The sequence below is a fragment of the Haplochromis burtoni genome, unplaced genomic scaffold, assembly GCF_018398535.1.
Source record: "Haplochromis burtoni strain Fernald_Lab_line unplaced genomic scaffold, NCSU_Asbu1 Contig_87, whole genome shotgun sequence".
NCBI lineage: Eukaryota > Metazoa > Chordata > Actinopteri > Cichliformes > Cichlidae > Haplochromis > Haplochromis burtoni.
Window position 1 is genome coordinate 1,264,939 of NW_024582448.1, and position 26,652 is coordinate 1,291,590.

General features: G+C 40.3%; 1 protein-coding gene across 2 annotated transcripts in view; it reads right to left on the reverse strand.

The window, feature by feature from the left end:
• Window positions 1-26,155, reverse strand: part of tfpia (tissue factor pathway inhibitor a) — a 42,228-nt gene extending 16,073 nt beyond the window's left edge. Inside the window, exons 1-2 of one of the 2 annotated variants that reach the window (XM_005925778.3) lie at window positions 26,006-26,154; window positions 4,287-4,490 (exon numbers count right to left, since the gene is read on the reverse strand). In XM_005925778.3, the coding sequence (XP_005925840.1) occupies window positions 4,287-4,490; window positions 26,006-26,084 (283 nt within the window). In that variant the 5' untranslated portion in view covers window positions 26,085-26,154. Of the gene's footprint in view, window positions 1-4,286; window positions 4,491-26,005 lie in introns of both variants that reach the window. The other variant, XM_042222505.1, reaches the window with a different exon arrangement.
• Between the last annotated feature and the right edge of the window lie 497 nt (window positions 26,156-26,652).

The following is a 26,652-nucleotide window of genomic DNA, read 5'->3' on the forward strand; positions in this document are numbered from 1 at the left end:
CCTGCAGGCTCACAGGCCATTCAAGACTAAAACAACTAAGAGTGGCTTCTTGCAAGAGCAGGAAGCCACTATTTTATTCCACAAGATCCTTTTGTGGTCTCATAAGGAAATGTCAGTAAACACTTTTACTTACTATTCAGGAGCACAGTTTAAAGGTACTTTACTTGAGTGTTCCCATGTTGCTTTCTAGCTTAAGGTTAAATTATACACTGCATTTATTTTTATAGAAATAACTGTTTAGTGTGACAGAGAGTTGTTTTTGAACACTAATATTTTGCACTGAAAGAATCAATATGCAACAACATCAGGAAGAAGGAACACAAGAAGCTGGAGAAATACCAAGGGCTCAGCGAAGAGCTTTAGAAGATGTGGAGGGTGAAGGTAACAGTGGTCCCAGTGGTAATCGGAGCACTGGGTGCAGTGACTCCAGTGACTCCCAATCTAGGCGAGTGGCTCCAGCAGATCCCAGATGAACAATATCTGAGATCTCTGTCCAGAAGAGCGCAGTCCTAGGAACAGCTAAGATATTGCGCAGGACCCTTAAGATCCCAGGCCTCGGGTAGAGGACCCGAGCTTGAAGGATAGACAGATTCTTATATATTCTGTTAGCTTTCCCTCGATACATTTTTTGCATCACATCCTGAATGCAAAAGTGAAATATGGCACATATATTTCAGCATTAATAATAATGAATACTTTAGAAATTTCTGTGGCTGGCACAAGTACCGATACCTTAGCACCCATGGAGCTAAATACCTTGCTAATTCTAGTCATGTTTCTTGCTATAATCCTTGGAAAAACAAGCACAGTTTTTAAGTTTCTAAAGCCAAGAACAATGCTGCTCCTTCATTTTCATGTCCTTTACACACAATAGACAGGCTAATGATGCAAATTCATGCTTCAGCATGTGAATAATAGCACATTTGGAGTTATTAAATGCATACTGACTAATATTTTGCAGCCCTCTCAATTTGAAAAAAAAAAAAAAATCCTGATTTTCTGTTATTAATGTAATTACCATTTAGTGATAAAAGCTACTTGCAAAGTAGCTTTGTCTCCTGCCTAAAAATTACAACCAATTTCAAATGTCACATCTGACGAGGATATCAGTGTACCATGCTAAAATTTTCTAATGAGCCGTTTCCTGGTTTGGCTTCAGTCTCTCGCCTGTTTTTAAGATTAGGTTTAAAACCCAACCAGTCGCAGCAGATGGCCGCCCCTCCCTGAGCCTGGTTCTGCCAGAGGTTTCTTCCTGTTAAAAGGGAGTTTTTCCTTCCCACTGTCACCAAAGTGCTTGCTCATAGGGGGTCATATGATTGTTGGGTTTTTCTCTGTATCTATGAAGCGCCTTGAGGCGACTTTTGTTGTGATTTGGCGCTATATAAATAAAATTGAATTGAATTGAATTGAAAACTGTCCTTTTTGATAAAGCTTATAGTTCGGGCTGGGCCAGGTGACCTTGAGCCCTCCTTGATTATGCTACTACAGACTTTGCTTTGCTGGACTTCCCATGACCCACTAAAATCACATCTTTCCACTACCTCTGTGTGTCACAGTGTTTTTATCAATAATGGTTGTCGGTGATTTTCTGATTTATTCGGATAACTAGTTCCTGGATCATGATTACGCTTAGTTATGCCTCATTCCCCACCTGTCTCCACCTTCCTTATCAACCCCAGTGTGTATAAACAGCCATGTCTACGGGTCTTCTTTTACTCCTCCTAAATGTTTTTTTGTTTGTTTTTTGGACTGAGCCATACTTTGTTTATGCTGGGTATTGTTTGTTATTAAAATTCACCCAAATAGTCTTGTTTTGTTGTGTTTTATTTTGTCTAGTTTGTATGCAGGCGTGTGCAGCATTTGGGTCATCCTCTATACACTTCAGCATTAACAGTATCTTCATATAGTAATTCTGAATGTCATTACATTTTGTGTTTTCCCAAGACCTCCCAGCTGGCTTCAGGCCCTTCCTGAGTCTGGCTCTGCTGGAGGTCTCTTCTTGTTAAAAGGAAGTTCTTCCTTCCCACCATCCCTGAGCAGTCACCCATAGTAATTTGACTGTTGGGGATTTCTCTCAAATATCTGTAAGATCTTTACCCTCTAGTAAAAAAGGTGACAGTTGTGAATTTTTTAAGTGACCTTTTCAGGGTCAAGCTGGGTAGTTTTCATTAAAAAAGGTCAAATTATACATAATTATGACCCAGAAACTTAAATCAATCTTCTAAGTTTCCTTTTATACATTAAGCAGATGGCTTTTGCAAAACTGTTCAGAATTAATGTGCTGGCAATGTTCCGTGTTAGCAACATACCAACAGAATGACTTTATAATAGGATTTTATGCCCAAGGAGGTAATAAAGCCTAATGAGGAACAGCAGTCCTTGAAAACAAAAATGATCCTTTGCTAACAACAACAGTGCCACGATCCTCGGTCTGAGCGTGCTCACTATGAAAAATTATCTGTGTGTCATAGGTGTCCTTTTTTTCTGCTCTTGCTCTTGACGAAGGCGGTCGCACTTTTCTCCTCCTCCTCCTCTCCCTTAGCTTCCCTCCTTAGACTCTTGTGTCCTTGTCTAGTCTCGTGTTTTTTGTATTACTTTTCCCTGGAACACTCTCTCACAGTCTGTTCTCTAAAACCTAAAAGAGGAATTATGGATTTGATCAACTGGTCCCTAAATGCAACTGACACCCTTTTCTCAATGAGAAGTTTGGGCTCGGGTGAGCCTGAGTGCTGAAGATATCTACCGATTCGGAACCATGGTAACAGGGTTCTCAGGAATTCGCATGATAAGGTGGGGCAAGGTTTCACAATGAACACACCCGAAACTTTGGCTGATTGGGACCCACACCCAGTTTCACACCTTGGCTCAGGCGATTAGAGGATCATCAGGGGGTCCTTTTGTCCCTCTGTGGGGGGTTACTCCCACTAGGTTTATATCTGGGACTCTCCACCATTTGACCTTAGAACTGAAGAAGCTTCTCGGATGAGAGGTGAAACGTCTTCAAGTAACTTAAAGAAGTCCAGACGCTTTTCTTTGCAAGCTCCTTTGACTACGATGACCTGGATGACTGAGAACCTTCACAGACATAACAGGGTTCTTGCTGATCGGAGCTGGCTTGGCCCTGACTTATCGAAGAATTAAGGAAGCGGAACCGGCTGTTCAAACCCCCACAAGGCTGCCCGCTGGGATTGAAACGATGGGACGAGGTATGAGTTTCTCAAAATGGGCTCATTGAGCGCAGCACAGAGAAGATCTTGGAGAACGCACGGCTGCCATGAATACTCAGAATAAGACCTCTGAGTGCAAACTGTATCACATCTTGGAGCAGCTCACTGTGGTCGTGAGTTCTCAGAATCGGCTCTTTGAGCACAAGAATGACAACATCACGGAGCGCAAGTTTGATAACATCATGGAGAAGCTCACGGCTCTCCAACGGGAGATTGAGAGACCAGTGTTGGACTGTTAGAACAGCTTTGAAATTTATATGAGCTGTTCGCACTAAAGTAAAAAGCACCATCACTTCATGCGGATACCCTTTCGGTGCCAGCTGCGGTCGCAAGGCTGGAGCCGAACAAAAACTCCCTGATAACGATGGGTTAGTCTGTTCCTTCCAATTCCATGCAAGACCACCTAGGTTGGCTGGAAGACTGTTTACTTAGCCTAGCAGGGCGAAGGACATTGTCTCAGCTGAACTCTGGACACGCACACACATACAGTACATATACACTCATATGCACACAGGCATCACCCCTCCCTTTCCGAACGCCTTCAGTGCTTGTTCCCTCCTGGGAACACGGCGGGTCTGAGCCCGTGCTGGAATGGTAGCGCTGGGCAGGATGGCTGCTGTGTTTGCTTTGGATTACTCCTCACCCCCCACCCAACCCTGTGGCTTGTCACATGTTCCATAATGTTGTGCTTTGGACATTTATGTGCTTTTTTGTGCAGAGGAGTTTTTTTGTTTCCTGTTCTCATGCTGTCCTCCCAGGAGCCCAGCATGAGTAGAAGTCTCCTTTTTTCCTCTTGTACTTTCCCATTGTAGCGTATATTTCAGTGTTTTTCTGTAACGCTACCGATCTCCGACCTGTATCCCCATGTGATGTCTGTGTTGTGTGTGTAAGGTCGGGGGAGGGGTGGGGGTCCCATTTCACTGCAGGGCAACCTGCACGTGGTGAATAAAGCCTTGATTGATTGATTGATTGATTGATTGATGTGTTCACTGCTCAAGTGAGTTTTCAAAAAAAATGTCAAAAAAAAATCATTTAGTCAGCCAAAAAAGTTAGACTCACCCGAGACGAGGCATGTTTCCTCGCATTCTTCCAAAGTCTCAAAATTGTTCTGGTTTCCCCCACAGCCTCCATATTCGAAGAGTTCACAGCGTCCGGAGTCGACATTGAAGAAGTATCTGTCCTTTATGGCCCTGCACGGCCCCGGCTCGTCCTTCAGGGCACATAACTCACTGAAGATGACGGGTTCAGCTGGCACTCCATGTGCTGTGGTGGGACAAGAACACAACTTTTAGTGCTCAGCTTCTTTTGGCATCCAGTAAAATGGATTTTTTTTTTGTGAGGAAAGAAATTAGGTCACAGCATCAAACTCTAACCTCAGGCTTTGAGATAAGGTAAAGTTGCATGGCAGTATAATTTTTAAAAGACTTTCGTGTAAACGGCTGACAGTCAGCTTTCAGCCGTTTACACTTTAGACACAAGAACAGCACGCCGTGTGACCTGACAAAATAATTAGAAATATGCAAATATTTAGTCAGAAAAGCTACTCACATATTTTATTTTTATGCAATAACTTAAAAGAAAACTTCTACTTTTGGCATACTTTTTTTTTGGACTTGCACTGAAAATAAGGAAGCACCAGCAACCAGCAAAACTCCCCTGCGACATAAAAGCAGATCAGATCCAGGTAGGTGGCAGCTGGAAGGAAAAGACTGAGTGAAGGCAGCACAAATTTCCCAGCATGCTGCACACAGCGATGGCTTGGACTGCAGCACATCAAATTATTTATTGCACAAACTGCGAGACCGGATCATTAGAGTGTTAAATAACCGGGCCTGTTGAGGTGAACTTTCTTGATCACTAGGCGGTTGAGGTCACAACTTTTAAGATCAGTGGACAATGGAGCTTTGCACAGACAGCGTTCTCTAATGTCATTAATATTTATAAAAGCTGGCTTTGTCAGATCCATGAAAAAAAAAAAGGTGACACGAAACCCTCTGAGCTCTACTAACCACCGTTGCGAATGTTAAATCACTGTCTCTGTGTGCTGCTGGGAAATAGCTTTCTCTGTCCTCATCCCTGCTGTTTTTAGGTCAGGTCTCTGTTATGCTCGCCTGCAGCAGTGCAGTTACTTCAAAACCCACTGAGATCTCTTTGGTTTGTTGGATATCTGTCCAAAAGGGGTTTACAGAGCTTGAACCACAACATTTAAAAATGTCTTTATGGATTCTGCGCATGCTAATGTAATAAATAAATCGATGTGTTGCAATCTCTCACTCAGTGTTTCCTACCTTCCCTGCTTTTTTCACGTACGAGCACAGAGAGGAGTGACTTTTGAAACCTGGGAGTGTGAATCAATACTCGCGCAATCCTGCACAATGAAAAAAATATAATAACACAAATGCACATGGACACAAAAATTGATTGCTTTTGCTATGGATCCCCATTAAGTGGTGGTGCTCAACTGTCTTAAAGAATGCATGACAATTTCCACCTATGCTGCCTATTCTGCAGAGAAGGTCTGAGGTAAATATAGCCACGTTTGTCACTCATTGTTATTTTCACTGTCACTCTCAGGACTTGTCCTAGATCTGATTAGCAAGTCACATTGTGAGGCAAAAATTCCAAGAATACTGGTTAAGTTCGGAGCACTCTAGAGACATTTTCACACATGAAATGCAACCCAAAACTATTTCCTGCTGGAGCTGCATGTGAGCACTCAAAATTTCCAGTGCCTATGCCATTTTCACTTCTGCCTCTGCTTCTGGGGTAAAGTCCCAGTCTTCCTCCATTTACTCAGATGCTTAAGGCAACCACTGTATTAATGGCTTACTTAAAATAAGACAAAAGGAAATCCTAAGTAAAGTGAAGACAAGTGTTAAAACAACCAAAAATGCACAAGAAAGATCAATTTGTTTTACAGCTTATCAAACTGAGGGCCATCTCCTGCGGGCTGCAGGCAAAGAGGCATGGTAGAAGCAGGATAGATCACCGGTCCATCACAGGAAGAACACAGTCAGACAACTACAAATTCACCAGATAACTTAACAAGCAAATAGGGGGGGTGGAATCAGAGTGGAATTATAGAGAGGCCTCTCCTGGCTGGAGGGCTTAAACCAGGAACCTTCTTCCAGTAAAGTGACACTGTTAACTCCTGCATTACTGTACCAGCATACACAAGGAACACAACTGAATTAACAAGATTTCAAGGCTATATAAAGTATCTAGTAATATATATATTGATGTTTTAAAAATCACCCACTTTAGATTTTTGCAGCTGGGATGAAAAAACAAGGTTTGTTTTCTGAAAGCTACAGAGTTTCATCAAAACAGGTCCTCTAATGGGACCTACCCTAACCCCTCTCCTATCAGCACAGCAGTCAACAAACAGTCACTCTGCCAGGAAAGGTAATGAGGGCAGCAGCTCATCCTTTCAGCCTGTCCTCCTCCTTTACCTGTCCAATTCTAGCTTGCAACCAGCCATTGGGGATACCAATCAGATATTCCCAATCTCCTTCTTTCCAGCCGACCTGTGTTACTACTAATGCATGTGGTGAGGCCAGCAGAGTTTCCCTGAAGAGTCTTGTGGTATTTTTGTTCATGCTCCTCTTGCCGAGGCTGATAAGCAGTAGCAGACAGGGAGGAATTTCACATTGACATAGGTGAAGTGAGTCTGTCTGGTACCCCACACAGCCTATGTGGACGCACCTTAGTGCTGAAACACACTGAACAAACTTTAAAGAGAAAGATGGCAAGTCACAATTGTTTGCTCTCTTCTTTGAGATCGAATGCCTCGGGCTACCATGGTTACAGCACGAAAAATTCTTTAAAAATAAAAGTGCAGACATGGTGCAGACTGGGCTTTGTGTTACACAGTGTCTTGCAAATAGGAATGGTCAATAAGCCAGAATTTGACTTTCCAAGGAGACGGAAAGGAAACAGGTTCCTCCTATTGATTTCTGCTCCTCCTGTCTAAGCCAGACCAAAGCAATAAGGACTCTTTTCTTCCATCACTCATGTTCATTATTCAGACAGAAGCATTGGGAGGCAGTGTAAAAGAAACACAACTGAAGACATTTTCTCTGCAGGGAAACCAAAAAATTCCAGCCACTTCCATGTGGTGACTCAAAACTTCCTTTAAAGAATTTGTTTGGATTCAGGAGACAGACACCTTCTGTTTTTAATTTCAGGCTTAAAGCTTTCCTTTTTGATAAAGCAAATAGTTACGGCTTCAGGTGACCCTGAACCTTCAAGTAATTACACTGTCCTAGGCTGCTGGGGACTTCCCATGATGAGTGTTTCTTCCTCACGTGCCTCATTTCCCTTTCTATGTGTTCATAACCCATTTTCTATTTATTCATCAGTAATTATTTATCTCTGGCTCTCTTCCACAGCGTGTCTTTTTTCTATCTCCCTCCCCTCACCCTAAACTGATCGCAGCAGATGGCCACCCCTCCCTGAGCCTTCCTTCCCATTGTTGACAAGTGCTTGCTCAGAGTGGGTCATCTGATTGTTGGGGTTTTCTCTCTATTATTGCAGCATCTTTACCTTATAGCTTGAGGTGACTGTTATAAATAAATCTAATAATTAAACCTTACATGAGATGCCAGCCAATAGGGGTTCCTTTGATTTGAAGCCTGACCCCTGCCCAATCCTGCATTTTCATTTAATGTTTTGGTTTTGTTTTTTTTAAATTGGAAAAAATGACCAGACCTGCAACGATCAGATTTTTTTCTTGATAGGTTCAGAATAAAGTTAGAATAAAGATCATTTCCAAAGCATTCCTTTTATGGATGCAGATAATGAGTCATGTCAGGTATTCCCAGTAGCTTTTCCTCTGAACAATGGTAGGCTAGCATAAATGAAATTTGCCACTGCCTCCAGTATTTTACAATTAAGAAGTCCTCCTTTATTTTTTTATGCACCCTTTTAATGGAAAACCCATCAGTGCAATCAAGTACAATCAGGAGCGCCGCAAAGAAGAAAAGGCTGAAATTAATTACATAGATGGCATTAAAGAAAGAAATGCTGAGAGTTTTTGAGTGGTTGGCGTGACATGAGCAATCTTCTAGTCACCCTCATTCCAGCTCAGGTTTTCTTGAGCAGCATCATAGAACTGCAGCTAAATGCCAAAGAGATTCAACATTAAATAATTCTGAATGAACAGCAATAATATTGTTTTTATTTTTGTCAATCCCAAGCTGTTTTTCTTGGTGGAAAATTATATATTATGATCAAAAAATTAATAATGTATGTAAAAAGCTATAAGCTGTATTTTACATGATGCAATTTGCAAACTAAAATTAAATCTTTAAAGTATGCCGGGGTAAAATTCAATAAAAAACACACACTTTCTCACACACACACACACACACACACACACACACACACACACACACACCCCTGAGCAATCTACAAATCCATCCAAAGCTCTGGAACTGTCATCAGGAATCCTCTACAGAGTTGAACAGAGGGTAAGTAAATATTGTTCACAAAAGGCATCAGAAAAATCCTTGGACCTATTAGCATGCTTCTTGAAATATGAAATATGGAGCGTAATGAATCAGGAAGCAGATTTCAGGCACGTCAGATTTCTATTGATGGCTACTCTTCTGAATACTGCTGACAAGTTCAGCTTGGCCAAGATTTGTACGTACACATATGGACGGATAAAGATCTGAGTTGCTCAACATGTGCGCTGTGCTGAGCACCTCTGTAATTCCCTGGGCAGGTTGAGTCTGATTGAAACCCAGTCCCAGCGTGTTCGGTGTAACAGAAGATTATCCCGCGTCTTCATTTCTAGGGCCCTTTGCAAAGAGGATTGAATTACCACAAAGCAGCAAACAAAAACAGGCAACCCATGAAAGAGTCGAAGAGAAAATACGAAAGAGCACGCACCATCATCAGGATGACAGTTAAACATGATGTGCTAAAAGACAAGCTTGGGAAAGTGAGACAAATAAAGATGGAAAACAAAGATAAAGAGCAGAGTAATGCCACAGTTTTGACAGCTCCCAGTGCATTTGTCATCTATAGCATCAACTGTATGAATGTTCGCTGCAGGAAGGGAAATAGTCTGGTTTTAACATTTCCCCATGCGTTGAGATTTGAAAAGAAACAGCAGAAAGAGAACATTTACTCACTAAGCTGAATAAATGACCACAGTATCAACACAATATGAAATGCCTCCAGTGCACTGAAAACAACACTTATCAGGCACATATACTAAACAACACAATGTCTGATTTTATTAGTGCCAAGCTAAGTAGCACTGACATCATGGCGCGTGCTGATAAAGAGTCCGCCTTCTACTGGCTGAAGAGGCTTTCATATTCCTATGTAGCCAACATCGTGCTCAGTATATACGTTTTAAGTTCTTTATCTTATTTCACGCACGAGTGCAAGACGTCTGCACTAATCCACGCTCAGCTATTTGACAACTGTGAGCACACAGTTCAGGTATTCATAGAGTACTCCATGTGTTTACTTACTTATACACTCAAAACAGTACGTCAAACTGTGGAAGTAATGATTTAGGAAACATCCCTGACAGTCTTCATAGAAAGCCTGACAAACTACAGATTCACTCATGTCTGAGTTCACTGCCCGAGGACCCAATCTGCAATCAGTGACATGATCCACGAGTTTAAAGGAGGTTTTTTTTATGTCCATTCCTTTAAGGCTTGATGAGATAAAATAATCATTACTTAGTTGGTGAGTTTATTTAAGACAGGAAAAAAAAATGGTGAACATTGCTTGAAAAAGCTGCTTATGGAAAATTCATTTCTTTACTAACTCGTCTGAGTAAATATTTAACAAGTGCAAATTCCAATAAATAAAACTGATATTGGATTGCAACACTTGGGTCAATATGCTTAAACATTTATGAAGAAATCAAAAGGATGCATCAGCGTGCCAGTGTAGATAGGCCCGAGACTTAAGAAATGCTGTGTGTTTATCAGAGCCCTGCCCTGAGGCCAGTGGACAAAGGGCTGAGGGCGAGTCAGTGAGTCACAGTGTGTCCCAAGATTTTACAGCTGACCTCAGAGCAAATAAGGCCACCCTCACTGCGTATGCGTTTCTGCCTCTGTGTGTGCGCACGTACATACACACTTCCAAACATGCATTTGTTTTGTAACTTGGTTTCAGGAGAGTTTCGTTCTCTTTTTAGAGCACAGAAGGATACATCTCTGCTCCCTGAATGCTTTGGCATTAACACACGAGGTCTTTAACAGTCTTTGTCAGCTCTGGCAAAAAGGGACAAATCAGGGAAGGACATCTAGTTGACACACACCCGCATTTGCTTCCTGATTGGATGTTATCTATGACAGTGTTATGCATCCAGATTAAAACCTGAAAAAACAGGCTTAGCAGTGTTTCCAGAAGCTGTAATTGACATCGTAGGTTTAAATGTTGGGTAAGTTAAGCCACTTAAAAGGAAAGAGTATCAGGGAAATGTCTACAACTGAACACTAGAAAAAAACTGGAAACGTAAAAAACTAAATTTATCACTTAAACTTGATTGTTTAACCTTGGAAGCATCAAGGACAAAAAGTGGCAATAAGTGCTGTAAAACACTGCTCTAATATTTGGGTGGGGTAGACTGTTGGAAAACTCAATTAGGTGAAAGAAATACATTTATTTGAAGTAATTATACTAAAAACTGTCTGTTTTTCCTCGTTGCAGGTGTGACTTCACAGTTTTTAACAAAAAAGCACAATAAATTATAAATTGATTTTTCTTTTGTTTGTTTTTTTGCAGACTCAAACTGGTGAATTTGGTGGTTCTGCAGATGATGTCATTTTGAATTACACTCTCACAAACAGGTTTGAACCATTGTTTTCAGTTAATCTATTAACAGAGCAGAGCTCACTTTAGCAAGTGTACACAATTAATGCTTAGTGTGGTTGAGGCTACAAACGGCAAGATACTGGGTGGGTCAGCAAAAAAAGAGGGTTGCACAGGAAAAATCATCCTGCACATCATTCCACATTCAGCTGATTAAAGCAACAGACCTGGGTCTTTGCCACAGAAAGATGACCTGATTCCTGCATCAATCGTGGAAGCAGGAGGAAGTTCCTCCAATGGCTCTTCATGCTGAGAGATCAAAGATGGCCTCAAGCACCTTTTAAAGTATTTTCGCCAGCAGATCAAAGGAATCCCCCTGAAACACTGACACGTTCATGCCTCCGGGGCAAATGTGTTGCCATTTCTACAAACAATAAAAGCTTTGAAAGTTCAGGTTGTGTGGTCGGGAAACAAACCGGGGGCTACCCTGAAGCCAGAGTGAGTAGTGAACCAGTTCATGTTTGGGCAGCCATGGGTTGGGTCCCTGTATCGCTCAGTTCACAGAGAATAGACAAAACCCTGCCACAACTGGTGGCTTGACTGCTGCTGGAGATACCAAAGTTAAAACTTACAAAACCGCCAAACTTACACCAAAGTTATCATGCAGAGCTCTGTTTATCTCGGTGTATAGTATGTTTTATCTGGTGTTGCTAAAAAAGATTGCAACAGAGCTTTGCTTTAGGCTGCAAGAAAACCTGCTTAATTATCCAAAAGGCTTGTGGGATCCATGCATTTTTAATCAGAACCTCTGTAATGGCGTGGCAGGTGGGGAGGGAGGAGAGATGCAATGAGCAAGATAATTGTTGCTCCACAACTCGATAGCTTTTGTGGACTCATTTGTCCATGCCAAGCCAGATTTAACACTTATCTCCACTTACCTTGTGTTTTTGTTGTTTTTTTTTTTAACCCAGGGCCACTTTTTCTTTGTTAGCTTGTACTTCTCTTTCTCTGAGAGCCTGGTGAGATAAACCCAAAAACTTTGTCTGCCTTTTCTTTATGATTTTAACTCTTTTTCATATATCTTGCAAACCTGAAGAGACTTTTTCTCCTATTTCAGTTCAGTGGTGGAAATCACTCCACGTTGCAAAGGCATTATCTATTCCTGGCAATATCTAAGTTGAGCCTCTACCTGTTTCCCACTTGGTCTTGATAATAAAACAATAGTGGGAACCACAAATCCCTCTCGCTTCAGTGATTCTTCCAATTCCGTGCTGTGACATTTGCAAAGCCAAAACACTGCCGACCCCAAAAAAATCCCACTCAGTGCCAATTAGAGTCTGGTTCAGCCGGTCCTCAGCCAATCAACCGGACAAACCAGGTTTCCTGGATGCCACTTTAATAGGATGTGTGTGATTAGCTGAACCGCAGGTTAGTGACAGTTATCTGCACACCTGTGTGTGCCACTGCAAGAAATTAAGTTTACATCGGTACGAGCAAAATTATAGTCTGGTCCCTTTAATTCGAGAGAAGACTGTGACTTCTCAGTCCAGAAGGAGCATATGGCAGACAATGATGCAGGCATAAGTTCGACATAAGTTGCAAAAGCCGCTGGGGGAGAAAATACAACAGCACCATCTGCCATAGTGAGGAAGTCCCAGCTACAAAAAGGCTCACAATTATTCATCACATCACTGGCAATGACAACCAAATCATTCTCAGAAATGGCAGTGTTGAGACCAGTAATGGAAAACTTTCATTACAAGGCACGCTGATATAACACATTTGGATTGGATTAAAACTTGTAACTGCTGTCTTTAACCAATTAGAACTATATATCTGAATAAATCAGTTCATTTATTTATTTCAGGGTAACACAAGAAACCCCCAAAAAAACCCCCAAACAAACACCTGATTATCTCAGAGTGCGTACAATGAAAGCCAGGCATATTTTACAGGGTAGTGTCAGTGCATCAAGAGCCCCCAAATGCAGATGTCTTTGCTAATATCAAACCTGAACCAGAGGCAACATCAGATGACTCTAACATAGGTTAAAGAGAAAAAGAGGTACAGAGGCTTCGCTACAGGATTTGTTGGTTCATAGCTATAAGCCCTGATCACGCTCACATCCATCATTCAAGAAGGTAAAATTTCATAAATGTCATATTTGGTACAAGTGAAATATTTACATTTTTTAATATGAGGATTTATTGTTCTAAAGAAAGATAAAAACAGCTCATAATTTAGACAGGACAACCCATAGCTGCTGAAGGTGTAAATGACTGAAGAAAAACAATGCTGGCCTGCACATCACAATCATGACGCAGGTTCACAGTTTGCTATACTGGCTGTTTTAAGTAACTTAGCTAAAAGTTTTTGTTTTGTTTTTTTCCAGATGCATCAATATTCCAGGTACAATGAAGCACTGAAAAGAACCTGAAGGATTCTAAGGACTACGGTCATTAATGTTTTTGGCTTTGATGTGGTTGTGATGGTGCAGCTGAATCAATGGGTCAGAGAGAAAGTGGCTCATTCCCCATCTGTGCAAATGCCATCCTCAACCGATTGTACAGTAGATACACTCATTAGATTAGGAGATCAATACAGCAGCCTTTTTCTACAGTGCAGGTTATAATTCAGACAAACAGATGAGAGAAAAGGAAGTCCTTCTTCTATTGCTGATTGGAGAGCCAAAGTGAGACTAAAAGTTAAGTTTGAAAGCATGCTCTCATATGAAGGATTATGCCTGCTGCTCCTGCACTGACATCTGAGGATAACGCAGCCGAATGGCACTGAAAGTTCACTTTTGTTTTATTTCCACTTTGTTCACATCAGCAGCAACCATTTCAATCCACGGTTTCATGGTGACCGCCATTATGTTATCAACTGAAAAGATTAGCAAGATGGATGGCAGCATGGGCAGACCAGTTTTATAGAAAATAAAATATAACCAGTACAAAGAGACATTTTAAGCTTGAAAAATGAGATCATTTACTAATTTATTTTTTAATCTCTTCACAGCCAGCTGGTCTCCACTGACCTGTATGTTTAGGTTCACATCTATCCAAACTGTCCCCTTTGTGAAACACTATTATTCCATTACATCAGCGGTCCCCAACCTTTTTTGCGCCACGGACCGGTTTATGCCCGACAAGATTTTCATGGACCGGCCTTTAAGGTGTTGCGGAAAAATCCAACAAAATAAAACTAGTACCGGTACTGAAAAAAAAAAAGATTTATTCATAACACATGGGAAAAGACCCAGGAAAACCGAGTTAACGATAAAAACGATAACAAAATAATGCTGAAAACCGATAAAAACCCTGAAAACCACACATTTCACACCTGAGCCTCAACTCTCGCGGCCCGGTACCAAACGACTCATTGACCGGTACCGGTCCGAGGCCCGGGGGTTGGGGACTGCTGCATTACATGATTTGGGTTTGGTTAAGTCTCTCTAACAGTAATCAAGCCTTTCTCAAATTAACACGTGCTTGGTTAGCAGGTGGCTGAAATGCAACCTGAACCCAACTTTGCACCTAAGTGGTTTGGTCATGACCTGGAGGTTAACACATGACATGATGTCTTTTTAAAGCTCCACAGAAAAAACTGTGACAGAATTTCTTTTTTTATTTAAATATGTTGAATACAGCGAACTGAGTGCATAAGGTTAGGATAACTGGTTATTCTATAATTACAATGAGTATGAATGTGAGCAATGGTTGCATGTCTCTGTGTTCGCCCTGTGACAGGCTGATGACCTGTCCAGGGTGTAACTAGCCTCTCACCCTGTGACAGTTAGGCTCCAATGAATCAGCTTTATGACTTTCAAGGGCAACACAATACAAACATTACAGCGAATTCAATTTAACTTCAGTTTCTATGTGAACACACCTTGAGAAGATTATACAGCATTGCAAGCTACTTAGCACGGTACTGTTTACACCACTAAGGAAAAAAAAAAAAAAAACAACACACCACAATCCATAGCTCATTATCTTTCTCGAAATTTCGACCTATTAACTCAAAATTTTGAGAAAAGTAACTCGAAATTTCAAGTTAGCTCTGCTAATCAGTAATCTACGATAATGACGTCATTTTCTTGTTACCCGGAAGGATATGGCGCAGAGGAATGCGCACTCAAAACCGGGTTGGCAACAATTTGGCGCTTTTGAAAGTACGTTTGCTGATAGTAATGCCACGATAGTAACGATTCAGCTAATAACACAAGGATTTCGTCATTTGTGAAGCCATGCTGAAAATACTCAGCAATTTGTGCATTCATGACTGGCTGTAATACTGGTTAGCTGTAGCAATTGTAGCTAAGGGTAACTTCTACTTCTGGGTAACAAGGAAATGATGTCATTCACATAGATAACTGATTGGCAGCACTAACTCGAAATTTCGAGTTATGGATAATTGTTTTTTTTTCTTTTGGTGGTGGAAACGGACTTTCATAGTTGTCACCATAGTTAACGTATAAAGTATTTTTTTTCCTATTCAAGTATTATTATCTCTAAACATCATTACAGCTGCAAGAATTCGCCATAAATATGATGCAAAACATGAAAAAGTCCACCAAAGACACAAATTGAATGAAAATGTAGCTCACTGAACATTTTCTGGTGCTGTTTTGCCTCAAACCCCTGCGTAGTGCCAGTGATGCTAGTCGCTTTTACATGTTTAATCTGTGGCTATGATGCTTTGTCAGCTGTGACTGTTCAATGATTTCTAAACCTAGTGGAGTTTTCATCAGTTGAAATGACTATTTATGTATTTGCATCATTGTTAAACCACAATAATTCAGTTTTGTTTGCAAATAATTTACTCACAAAATCAACTAGGAAATCAAAACTCAAAACAATGGTGAGACTGCGGGTGGAAAAAAAAAAAAAAAAAAGAATGCAATCGTGGGAACAACCAAGACGACAATGAAATGTTTCAGTCCGGAGCGCCCAGCAGGCTGACCCGGTCATGGCTTTGCCATGACTAAAACCGAACAACAAAACCACAAACAAGAGAAATAAACAATGTTTTGTTCCTCAAAATTGAGCAGTACCAATCTGTTCACATTACAGTGCATGGAAAAGAAAGAAGCTGTAGGGAATAAGTCAGAGGTGTTACAAATACGAAGGAAAAACTGATTGTGTCTGACTTTGCACTATGCGTAAAATGGAAAACTCATTTTTTAGAGAAATAGCAGACAGAAAGACACAGTGGGAGGCTTAAGAAACAGTGTGTTCAGATACAACTTGATAATTTATTATTTGTTATATTTCAATATGCTCAGAAGCCCAGAAATACCAATATCCTGCTGTTCATCTGAGCACATATTCACAAATCTCAGTGTGGAGTTATAAATACTACATACCACATTTCTCATAATAAAACGTTGCCTTTTATTGCATGTTTTTAACTCTCCCAGTTCATACATTCAACAATGTTTGAAATATCAACGAGTAGCAGTATCGAGATTTGTTACAGTTTGCTTGTGTTTTTGTGTAAAGTACCACTGGGGCAAAGCCAAGATCGCAGGTGGCATTTAAAGACGGTGTACTCGTGCAGAGTGTGTTGTGTTTTCATTTTTGTGATGGACTTGCATTTGACGGACTTGCTCTGAACCTGACACTGCTCTGCGTGTTGATATGTGTGCAATATTTAAGTTAAAGGTTGCACGGCTGAAGGTAAACAAAAACAGACCCAACTGCAGCCCGGAGCCCGGACAGCTGACGCCTTCGTTTGCCTTAAACGTTGGTATAAGCTCAACCTCACTCTGTTGTTTTTCACATTTCATTCGGGTCTTTCATTCAAGTTGTTTCAGTAAATCAGATCAGTCTGAGCAGCATGGGACTGCGAAAGAGGCGTAAGCTCAATTTCAGTGACTATCAACCTCAAGCAGTCAAAAACAAGAAACCCATCATCCACATGTGCCTTGTCTGAACTGGTACAAACCAGAAGAAGTGATTGGCCTTTCATCAGACATTCTGCTTGACTGCTCCTCCAACAGGTTCAGACTTGGTTCACCTCTGTCTTTTATTCCCCAAACCTTTTGTCCACTCTGCTGATATTTGCTGCTATGCAAGAGCACAGTTAAGTCAGCACACCTTCTTAAGAAAAGAGATTCTTCTTCTTTTTTCCCCCAGCAACATAAATCCAACATACACAAATACAGCATATATATATAAAACGAAATAATGCGAGCGATCGTGGCTCAAGAGTTGGGAGTTCGACTTGTAATCGGAAGGTTGCCGGTTCGAGCCCCGACTTGGACAGTCTCGGTCGTTGTGTCCTTGGGCAAGACACTTCACCCGTTGCCTACTGGTGGTGGTCAGAGGGCCCGGTGGCGCCAGTGTCCGGCAGCCTCGCCTCTGTCAGTGCGCCCCAGGGTGGCTGTGGCTACAATGTAGCTTGCCATCACCAGTGTGTGAATGTGTGTGTGAATGGGTGGATGACTGGATATGTAAAGCGCTTTGGGGTCCTTAGGGACTAGTAAAGCGCTATATAAATACAGGCCATTTACCATAATGCAATAGCACAAGTTATTTACCAGCATTCCCATATCTCAAGCCATATTTCCACTTCCATTATCCCCCTTAAACAAACCTTACATTTATTGTCAGTTCCACCAACAGGAAATGCTACCATAGCCTTATCCACTTGCAGACAGCCAGTTGAGCTCGGCTACAAAAACTTTCCAGAGTCAAGGAAAAAGGATAGCACTATCTTTTTCAGCAAACAAATGTGAGTCATTCACGAAGGCATAAGGCTACAGACCTAATTAGTTCCCATGTCGGTGTCATTCACCCCCTGTGCAAAATGGCAATTATGACTCAACATTTGCGAGATTAAAGCTTCCTGCAAGCTACAGCAACGTTAATAATGTTGCTACTGCTTGCAGGAAGCTCCGTCAGCCGCAGACTCCTTCAAGATAGAACGCACTGTGCAGGGACAAATAAAGGGACGAAAAGCTTTGAACAAAAGGCCAGCTTTGTTTGGTTTTGTACCTGGAATGACACAACACCATCAACAACACAAAAGGCAGAAATTAAACATGTCTTATTAAAAAAAAAAAAAAGGCACAAATGGGCCTCTTTTAACAACCTACGTAACTACAGATGGTCTTTATTCATCAGAGTGACACCAGTGGAATTCGGAGCTGTCATGTTACGTCATGTCATTATAGGAGCGTCAGCCAGGAGGACAAAACAAAGCTTTTTCTCCAACGTGTTCCAGTTATTTTTATCAGGTTTGCCAGATGGTTGTTAAATCCAGGCCAGTAACAACTTGCTACTCTGTCTGTTCACAAATAATAGCAGACAGTCAGTTTTGATCATTTCAACTGAAATTATTTGTTTTGATTCAAATTCACGTCATCAACCTACTGAGTACAGCGACCCTAAGTAAGGTTAGCTAATTAGGACGCTCTTTTTTTTAAAAATTATTATTAATATATTATTAAAATATTAATATCCTTTTTTTGTCTTTCACATCCCAAAACTACAAAATTATTAGTATAACCAAGTCCATGTTCCAGATAAATATCTGTACTTTTGCACACATTTTTCCCTTCATGTCTCTGTGCCAGTCACTGAAAATTATGAATAGCAGCAGGTCTTTTTTTAAGGAATCTGACCCAGGTTGAGAATATTATCCCAGTCTTCCGAGTCAATTTAAGACCTAAATTTTTGCTTGTTGTTTACAATAAAGACATTACGAATTCCTTTTTTCAGGTAGTGAATATTCAGTAATGGAAAAAAGACATTACGAATTTGAGTCTCTTTACAAACCTTTTCTGGGTGGCCCTAAAATTACTTAACAACACAGTTTTAAATAAAAAGTACATCCATGTGTTCACTGACGCCTATAATGGGAAGCTAGTTCACTGAAAGTAATGTTTCTATCCCTTGGTGAGCCACTTTTTCCTTCTATTGAGCAATTGGTACATGCATTTCCAGATGTTCTGGCTATGGCTCTGTAGCTGTGAAAGAACACACTAGCGAAATATTGTCAGGTGAGTTGAGAAATGATTATAGAGACAGCATCTTCCCTCTAAATACAGAGCCAAGGTAGTGTAGTTTGCCAGCTTCTACAGGTGACAGTGCACAGGACTCACCGATTAACCTGCGCTGGATGCTCCTTAGAGTACATTTATCATCTCCCCCCAGCTCTGTCAAACTGGAGTGGACAGGTATTTTCTCTCAAAGGACACGTATATTCACCAAACGCACTGCAGTCAGCTTTTTATCTGAAAATAGGGTAATAGCGGCACAAAGATCTGATGCCCAGAACAACTTTGCACTGGAATGTTTCTGGGTTTCCAAGTATCTGTATTTTGCACATCATAAATCAAAAGTGGAAATGTTGTGTTACTGTTACTTACTCTTAGTGTACGGAACATTTCTTGGAGTTCGGTGTTTAAATAAAGCTACTTCAAGAGAACCATCAAAACCACTTTTTATCAAATTAAATATTCTCAAATTTAAAGATTTGGTTGACCTCAGAACTGCGCGAACAATGTACAAAGCTGCGAATAAATCTTTGCCCCACAACATCCAGAACTTGTTCCAAATAAGACCAAATACTCATGACCTGAGAGGAATCCTTATGTTCAGCAAGCCAGTAGTAAGTACAAATGTAAAATATCATAGCATTACAGTCAGAGGAGTTAGTGTGTGGAACACTTGCACAGATGAAATCAAGACAAGTACATCAATACAAAAATTCAAACGATTGTTCAAAAATAATAAATTGCATGGATATATGAAATCTTCCTCAGTGACTTAGTTGTCTCATTGTGGCCTCATTTTTTATAGATCAAGGCCTAAGTAACCCAACCTTAAGTGTTCATTAAGGTGTTTGTCACATAGATATAAAATAAGCTCAGAGATTAAGCGGGTGTTATATAGGCTCTCGACTAGCGTTCCTGCTGCTCTGATGTAGGCTGAGGTGTTTTATATTCTGCAGCAGATGAATCAGCAAGGACCTTTGAACTCTGAAATTTCTGACTTTCTAAAGTTCATGAGGTCAAATAAAATAAGAAGCTGTTCCCAGCCAATTAAATTATGTAACTGTGTATCACAATGAGTTTATGGTTCCCGCTCAAGCAGGTGTGTAGGCTACAATTACACATGCTATATTTCTTAGCGATATGCACTGTATATTCACAGAAAAAGATGAGGCACACATTTTAATTAGTCAACCAGCAAAGCTAGAGGCATTACCTCAAGCAGAATTTTAACACTCTGCCTAACTTAAAGTGATACTGTGGTGGGCGAAAGCTGAAAATGTAGGCCACATAAAACAATCATATTTAATTAAATATGCTTCCACTTCAGAACATTGTCACATATTTATGTTTTTGGTGTCGCACAGGGCAGCAACGCTCAGAAAGCTGAAGTAACAAAACCGGAAAGACACTCAAGGGCTGCGAATAATGGGCTCGAAATTATCTTGTTACAGCACAACTTCCAGTTATTATGACTCACACAGCTTATTCCACTAAAGACCATTATTATTTAAACCACACGACCTACAGACAGCACCACAAAAGCAAATTTATTTAAATATTTTACCACAATAACAGATGTGCTGGAACAATTTAATGTGTTATGGAAATATGGCAGACAACATGCCTCAACCCTGTCTTCAAGAAATTCAAGTTGTAGCTGATTTAAATCTTTTGGCTCATTTTCAAGCCTTGTAGCAGGTCTTTTAGAACCCAGCCACAGGGGGTCACACACCAATGCACTACTGCTGGTCTCAAGATGGGATAAATGGGGAGGTTCCCATCAGAAAGGACATTTGGTGTAAAATTGTTGTGCATCATTTTTTGCATAAAATTGATGATCTGGATGAATGCATCCTCCTGATGTTGACCATCAGTTTGATGGTTAAAGTTGTTGGGCAAAGCCAGAGGAAGTAGAAAGGAGGAAGGCATGTTTAGAGGCAGCAAGAATGAGGGAAAAGTATGACAATGGAAGTGAGAGCGGGGATTTTAAATCTAGGGGCTAAGAATACTAAAGGAGAGATTAACTCTTCCCAACTCTTCTTGCTCATAGGGGGCTGTCTGATTGTATGATTGTTACTCTGTGTATTTTAGGGCTACTATTACCTTATAGTAAAAACCACCTTGAGGCGATTGTTGTTTGTATTTGACGCTATATCAATCAAACTGACTTGAACTGAACAGATGTAGTGAAGGAGGACATGTAACGGGTTGGTGTGACAGAGGAGGATGCTCGGGATAAGCTGAGATGGAGGCAAATGACCCGCTGTCGTGATGCCTAACAGGAGCAACTGAAAGAAGTCTCAGGTTGCAGTCATATCTCAAAGCATGTTCAAGAGAAAGTTTCAGGTCTTTAGACTAGTTCAACTCCATCCAAAGGTCTTTTACATGACGTTCAAATTGTGTTATAGAAAATAATTCCATGTCAGGTCAGGACAGAGTACAATCGTGAATGTTTTTCAGTTTAAGAGCCTAATACTCCCTCTCAATGATGAAAAGGCTTTAAAACAGCAGTACTGGGTGTCTTTTGTAGTGTTGTGTAGGTATCACTAAAGTTACGAACTCAACAAAACGTAGATACAGTCAATGCACTAGATACCTGAAAATTTTCCTCAGAGACTGGATTAAGAGACTTTGAGCCCATCGCTGACCTCTTTATCATCTGACCAGCCAGGCAGAGGATGCAGTCCAAAAATCACTGCAGGCAGTGTGACCGACCCAGAAAGAGAGGGATAAGAATTAAGCTAAGTCAGCTTGGACCTAAAGCTGTTCCTCTGCCGAGCCTACAGGAAACATCACAGGAAAATAAAATGGATGAAATAAGACCCAGACACAGGAAATCAGAGTCTGTTGTGCCCACATCTTTACGGAAACTTGGCTCTATTATAGAATGTGCCTTTAGGTTATCAGTAAGCCTGGAAAAGTGCTATATAAATGTCCTTCCATAAAGTTTTTACAGTGCATTCTCAGAGTGCTAAGCTTTCCAAATCTGAACTTTTAAGCTCTATCTTTTTTTTTCTGTTGGTGATGCAGTTCCATGTTTTTAGGAGGCAATTTAGATGTTCTTAAAGTCCCATTTATGTTATTAAATATTCATGCCTTGCAGCAATTTCCAAGTTAACAAAAGTTTGCAATGCCTTTCTTCACTACCTGCAGGTCTACAAGAAATGTTCCCTTTAGCATTTTCACTTTTTGGCTTCAGTTACATCTGTAAAAACATCTAAAACCTGTGTGAATAATTTGTGCATTAAAAACATTTCAGACTCGCCTTTCTTAATGCAGCCACACATACCAACCACATAATTTCACTGGACGAATTTGCGGCATTTTAGAATTTTTAGAAACATGGTTGATTTTTTTGGATCTGCACAAAAAGATCTAACCAATCAGACCACTACATTTGGCATCAAGCACATTCGTAACTCAAATCGCACACCAGTACTAAATATACAGTGATTTGGAAATAGTAAAACAATAATGTTTTACCTCAAACACAAAGCTAGACCATGCTCCGGGTCAACTGGCTCTCTGAAATCATTTTTCTACCTCCTAAGATCTGCTCCCAAATCTGCCAACAAGACCTCAAATTGCTTGACTGACATTCTGAAAACTTATAAAAGTGGTCGTGATACAGCTTCAACATGGATCAAACCATGAAATTCTTCCTGCTGCTGCTTTCTCATGAGAACTGAATGTACCCAGAATCTCATGTTCTTACAGGACCAGCTAATCATGTCTTGATGCCAACTTCACTTTTTTCTTTTCACAGTGTGTTTTTTGAGGCCAAATTTCCTGCAAAAATGCAACACATACAGTACATGGCAAGTTCGGATGCAGAAAATTTGTAAGTTTGTTTACTTTTTCCATTACGCGTTTGGTATGTGGGGACATTGAAGACCACAAGGGTCAGTTATGAAGAAGAAATAATGAAGTCTGCATGGCAAAGTGAAATTACATAAAAGTTAGGCATAAAAAAAACAGAACAAAAAATTCTCTCTCGAAAGTATAAAGTTTGAAAAACTAGGAGTTGGTACATCCACAAACGGAGAACAGAGGCAGAACAATGAATTACGTCACTGAGAGAGATTTCGTGCCTCTTGCATTTTAATGCTTATATGACCCTGAGGAAAGGCTGCTGGTTATGTTGCAGTGGAGCCACTTTTTGGTGAGCTTCATGTCGAGACAAAACTAACATTCCTTATTAAAGAAACTGCCAGCATGAAACATTAGTCTGTAGCTAATAATAGTCAGTGCAGAGAAGACTTTCCAGTTATAGGTGAAATGATCTTGTGGTAAAATGTTTTTAGTGACATTCTAAGGCTCGTAGTTTTCTCAAGTCTGCTCCTTACTGCAGACACTAATTAAGATGGCACATGCTACAGTGTTTTCTTTCTATGGCCTGAGGCTCTCTAACAAAAGGGCCACTTCAAACAGCTAGCGAGCTTCTAATTAAATTCCTCCACAAATTAATGAGACAGTGTTTACGCCTTCATGAGACGATTAGTGATACGACCAGAACTGTGCTCCAATGATACCGATGTTTAGTCCCAAACTGGCTCAGTGAATCCCTTATTGTATTACCTCTCAAGAGCACCTAAATGATATGCAAATAGTAAAAGCTAACGTTCTTCTGTGAGCAAAACATTGTTGAAGGCCACTATAGGGCAATAGACACAAATTGTCTCTCTGTATTTACTGAAGATTTTCTTTCTCATACTACTGGGTGGCTAAAAAATAAAAATGCCCCTGGTCGTGTTTGCTACAACAATATCTGTATGACTTTAAGAAAACATTTAGTATTTTTAAAGTTTTTGCCTTAAGGTTAAAAAGACCTGTATGTTTACAATGTTAATCATCAATAAATAGAAAATGATGGTTTAGGGAAAATAATGTCTCTTAGATGCTTAAAAAAAAAAAGTCATGGGTACTGATATAGGACGCTTGGATAAGCAGGTGACCTATATGCTGAAAGCTACTGGAGTGACTGGTTTGAGCCAACCCAAGACCATTTCCTTTGTGGCAATGCCAAACACTCTCTCCCAGTTTTTCTGAAAACTTTCTTTACTATCCAGTCCAGTAAACGCTAAAATGTCAAAAGTATATCTGAAAAATGAGAAGTCTTGCTTCCACAATATTCTTCTGTACAAGTGAAATTAGTTTCTCAATTACCATTGGAGGGAAATGTATTCTCTCGCAGCTTATATTGGAAAGATTATGTTTTGGGTCACTCGGGAACATATCAGTGGTGTTTTGCTCTGATTATATCATTACAGAGGTTATGATTCTGGTGTTTTGTCAACTCTGGAGTTTTAAAACGTGTCTAAATCTGCCCCTCTGCAATGTAATTTAAAGTTGTTTTCCATTTATATGCAGATGATACATGACTGTATTTCTCATTCAAACCCACAGGGAGTGGCAACCGAGTTCCACTCTATATCCCACAGACCTAAAAAAATTGAAGGCTGACAAAATAAATTACTGGGCTTTAACACATTTCCAACTAAATAAAGTCCAGTCAGTCAAAATTTTCTCCTTCCTCAGTTTGTTTTGTAATTATTTGTAGTCGAGCTACAGACCCACTACATATTCAGCAGCCTCAATAACAAAGTATTTTTCACAGATTACAGCACATCTCATGAATACAGTCTTGAGAGTGTACAGGGCTTTTTATAATACCAACATTGAGTGTAAGTTAATAAACTATATTGCAGGAATAGGACTTAGTTTCTGGTTACGGAATAGAACAATGCATTCTTCCATGTATGTGCATTTTAAGTGGCAACTTTCTAGTCCTTTGAATCACCTCTGGACAAAGGACTAGAAAGTTGCCACCCATTAAGAGCAGTTTTTAAGTTTGTTGTTATTCAATCTTTACAAAGAAAATTTTTATCGTAGTCTATTTGCAATTAAGGTCTATCAACTTTGCTGGTAGTCCCTCATCTTCAAACTGTTCCATGGGTTTCACTAAAATGTAAATCTTACAAGAAGCCAGGAAAATGCTTGGACATTAAATGTACATGTGTATTTATCAGGGGAAATATCAAGTTTGTCAACATAACAAAGTGTCTGGCTTACAAATTCTAATTATAGCTTTAAAATGTTCCTTCCATGCTTGGAAATGATGCAAAAAGGAGCTGTATGTCTTTGAGAGATAAGAAGAAAGCAGACACTGACATTAAAGATATACAGTGAATGTTACAGTTCACCCAAACCGGTATTTGCTTTCAGGAAAGGAGAAGTGAAAGCAGAATATTAGGCTACATTTTCTTCACCACTTTGGACCAGACCTGCCACAACTCAGACCTTTCACAGCTTGTTGGGTATCTGACATCCAATCCCATCGGTCTCATTATAGCTCGCAAGGCTGTTGTTGCGACGTGACAGAACCAGAGGTGCCAAGCGGTTCAGGTGTGGGTCGTGGCCAGTATGAGAACTGCATTTGTTCTGGACTTTGGCCTCTCCAGACGCCACATCTCGACTTTAAAAGGTCACACACAGCAAAACAAACATTGTTGCCAGGACCTCAGTAAAGACATTGATTAAAGTATGGGGTCACGTCTCAACATTTTCTGGATTTTTACACGTAATACTTCTTAAGCAAAAAAGTAAATAAAAATAAAAATAAAGAAAATTAAAAAAAATGACAATAGATTCTATTGAGTACATTTGAACATTTACGCGTAATTTCTAAAATGTTTTTTGTTGCAATCTTTACGAATATATGAATATAGTACAGGACTGTACTGCCGCATTAATGCCTAACACATCCATGCAGTATTTCAACAGGAATAAAACTTAAGTGATAAATATAAGAAAGTGAATATGTATAAACCCTGAGCGCAGTCGTATTTTACGCACGAGGTTCGCGAGGAGAACTTTCTCCTAAAGCACGGTCGTATAGCAACAAAAACAAATTGCGAACTAACTAAAGCCAGTTTAAAAAAGAACCCGCATGCATATACACATACAAACTTTGTCTTATTCGTCTTACCTTTTCTACAAGACCCAAAACGGGCCAGGCAGGAGAGCAAAACTGCGCACAAAATCCACCACTTGTTGGAGAGAGGCATGCTGCTGAACGGGGGGCAGGTCCGCGCGGAATGTAAAGTTCAGAGGGAAACTTCAACAAGTTGAAGTGCTGTAGCGCGCGCTCACGATTGTGCACGTGTATGGGAGGGTGAGTACTTCCGTTTGATAACACTGAGACCGTAGACACTGCCTACTTCACTGAAACTCCCAATAATTTCCTGGGATATATCGATAGAAGGGAATAAACTCTGACTCATAACACTTACAAAGAATTAAAATGGATTGTATGAAGATGGGAATGTTTGATTATATCTCTTATCATTTTTTTCAAGTAAATAATGTTACATAAATGTAATCATAACAAGAGTAATAAGAGGGTTGGCCAGAAACTTTACCAATCCATCTCTCTCACACACACGCTCGGGAGCTCATGAACTTGCATCAAGCCGGTTGCATCTTTGCAGCTCCTCAAGGGCTGCAAAGATGCGACACATATTCATCTCCCTGTGATGAGAAATTTTCATCTGAAGTGCATCGGCTGTCTGCTTCATGCAGAAAATGTGTACCTGAGCCTTTGAAAAGATTCTGAAACACTTCTTTTTCCAGCGC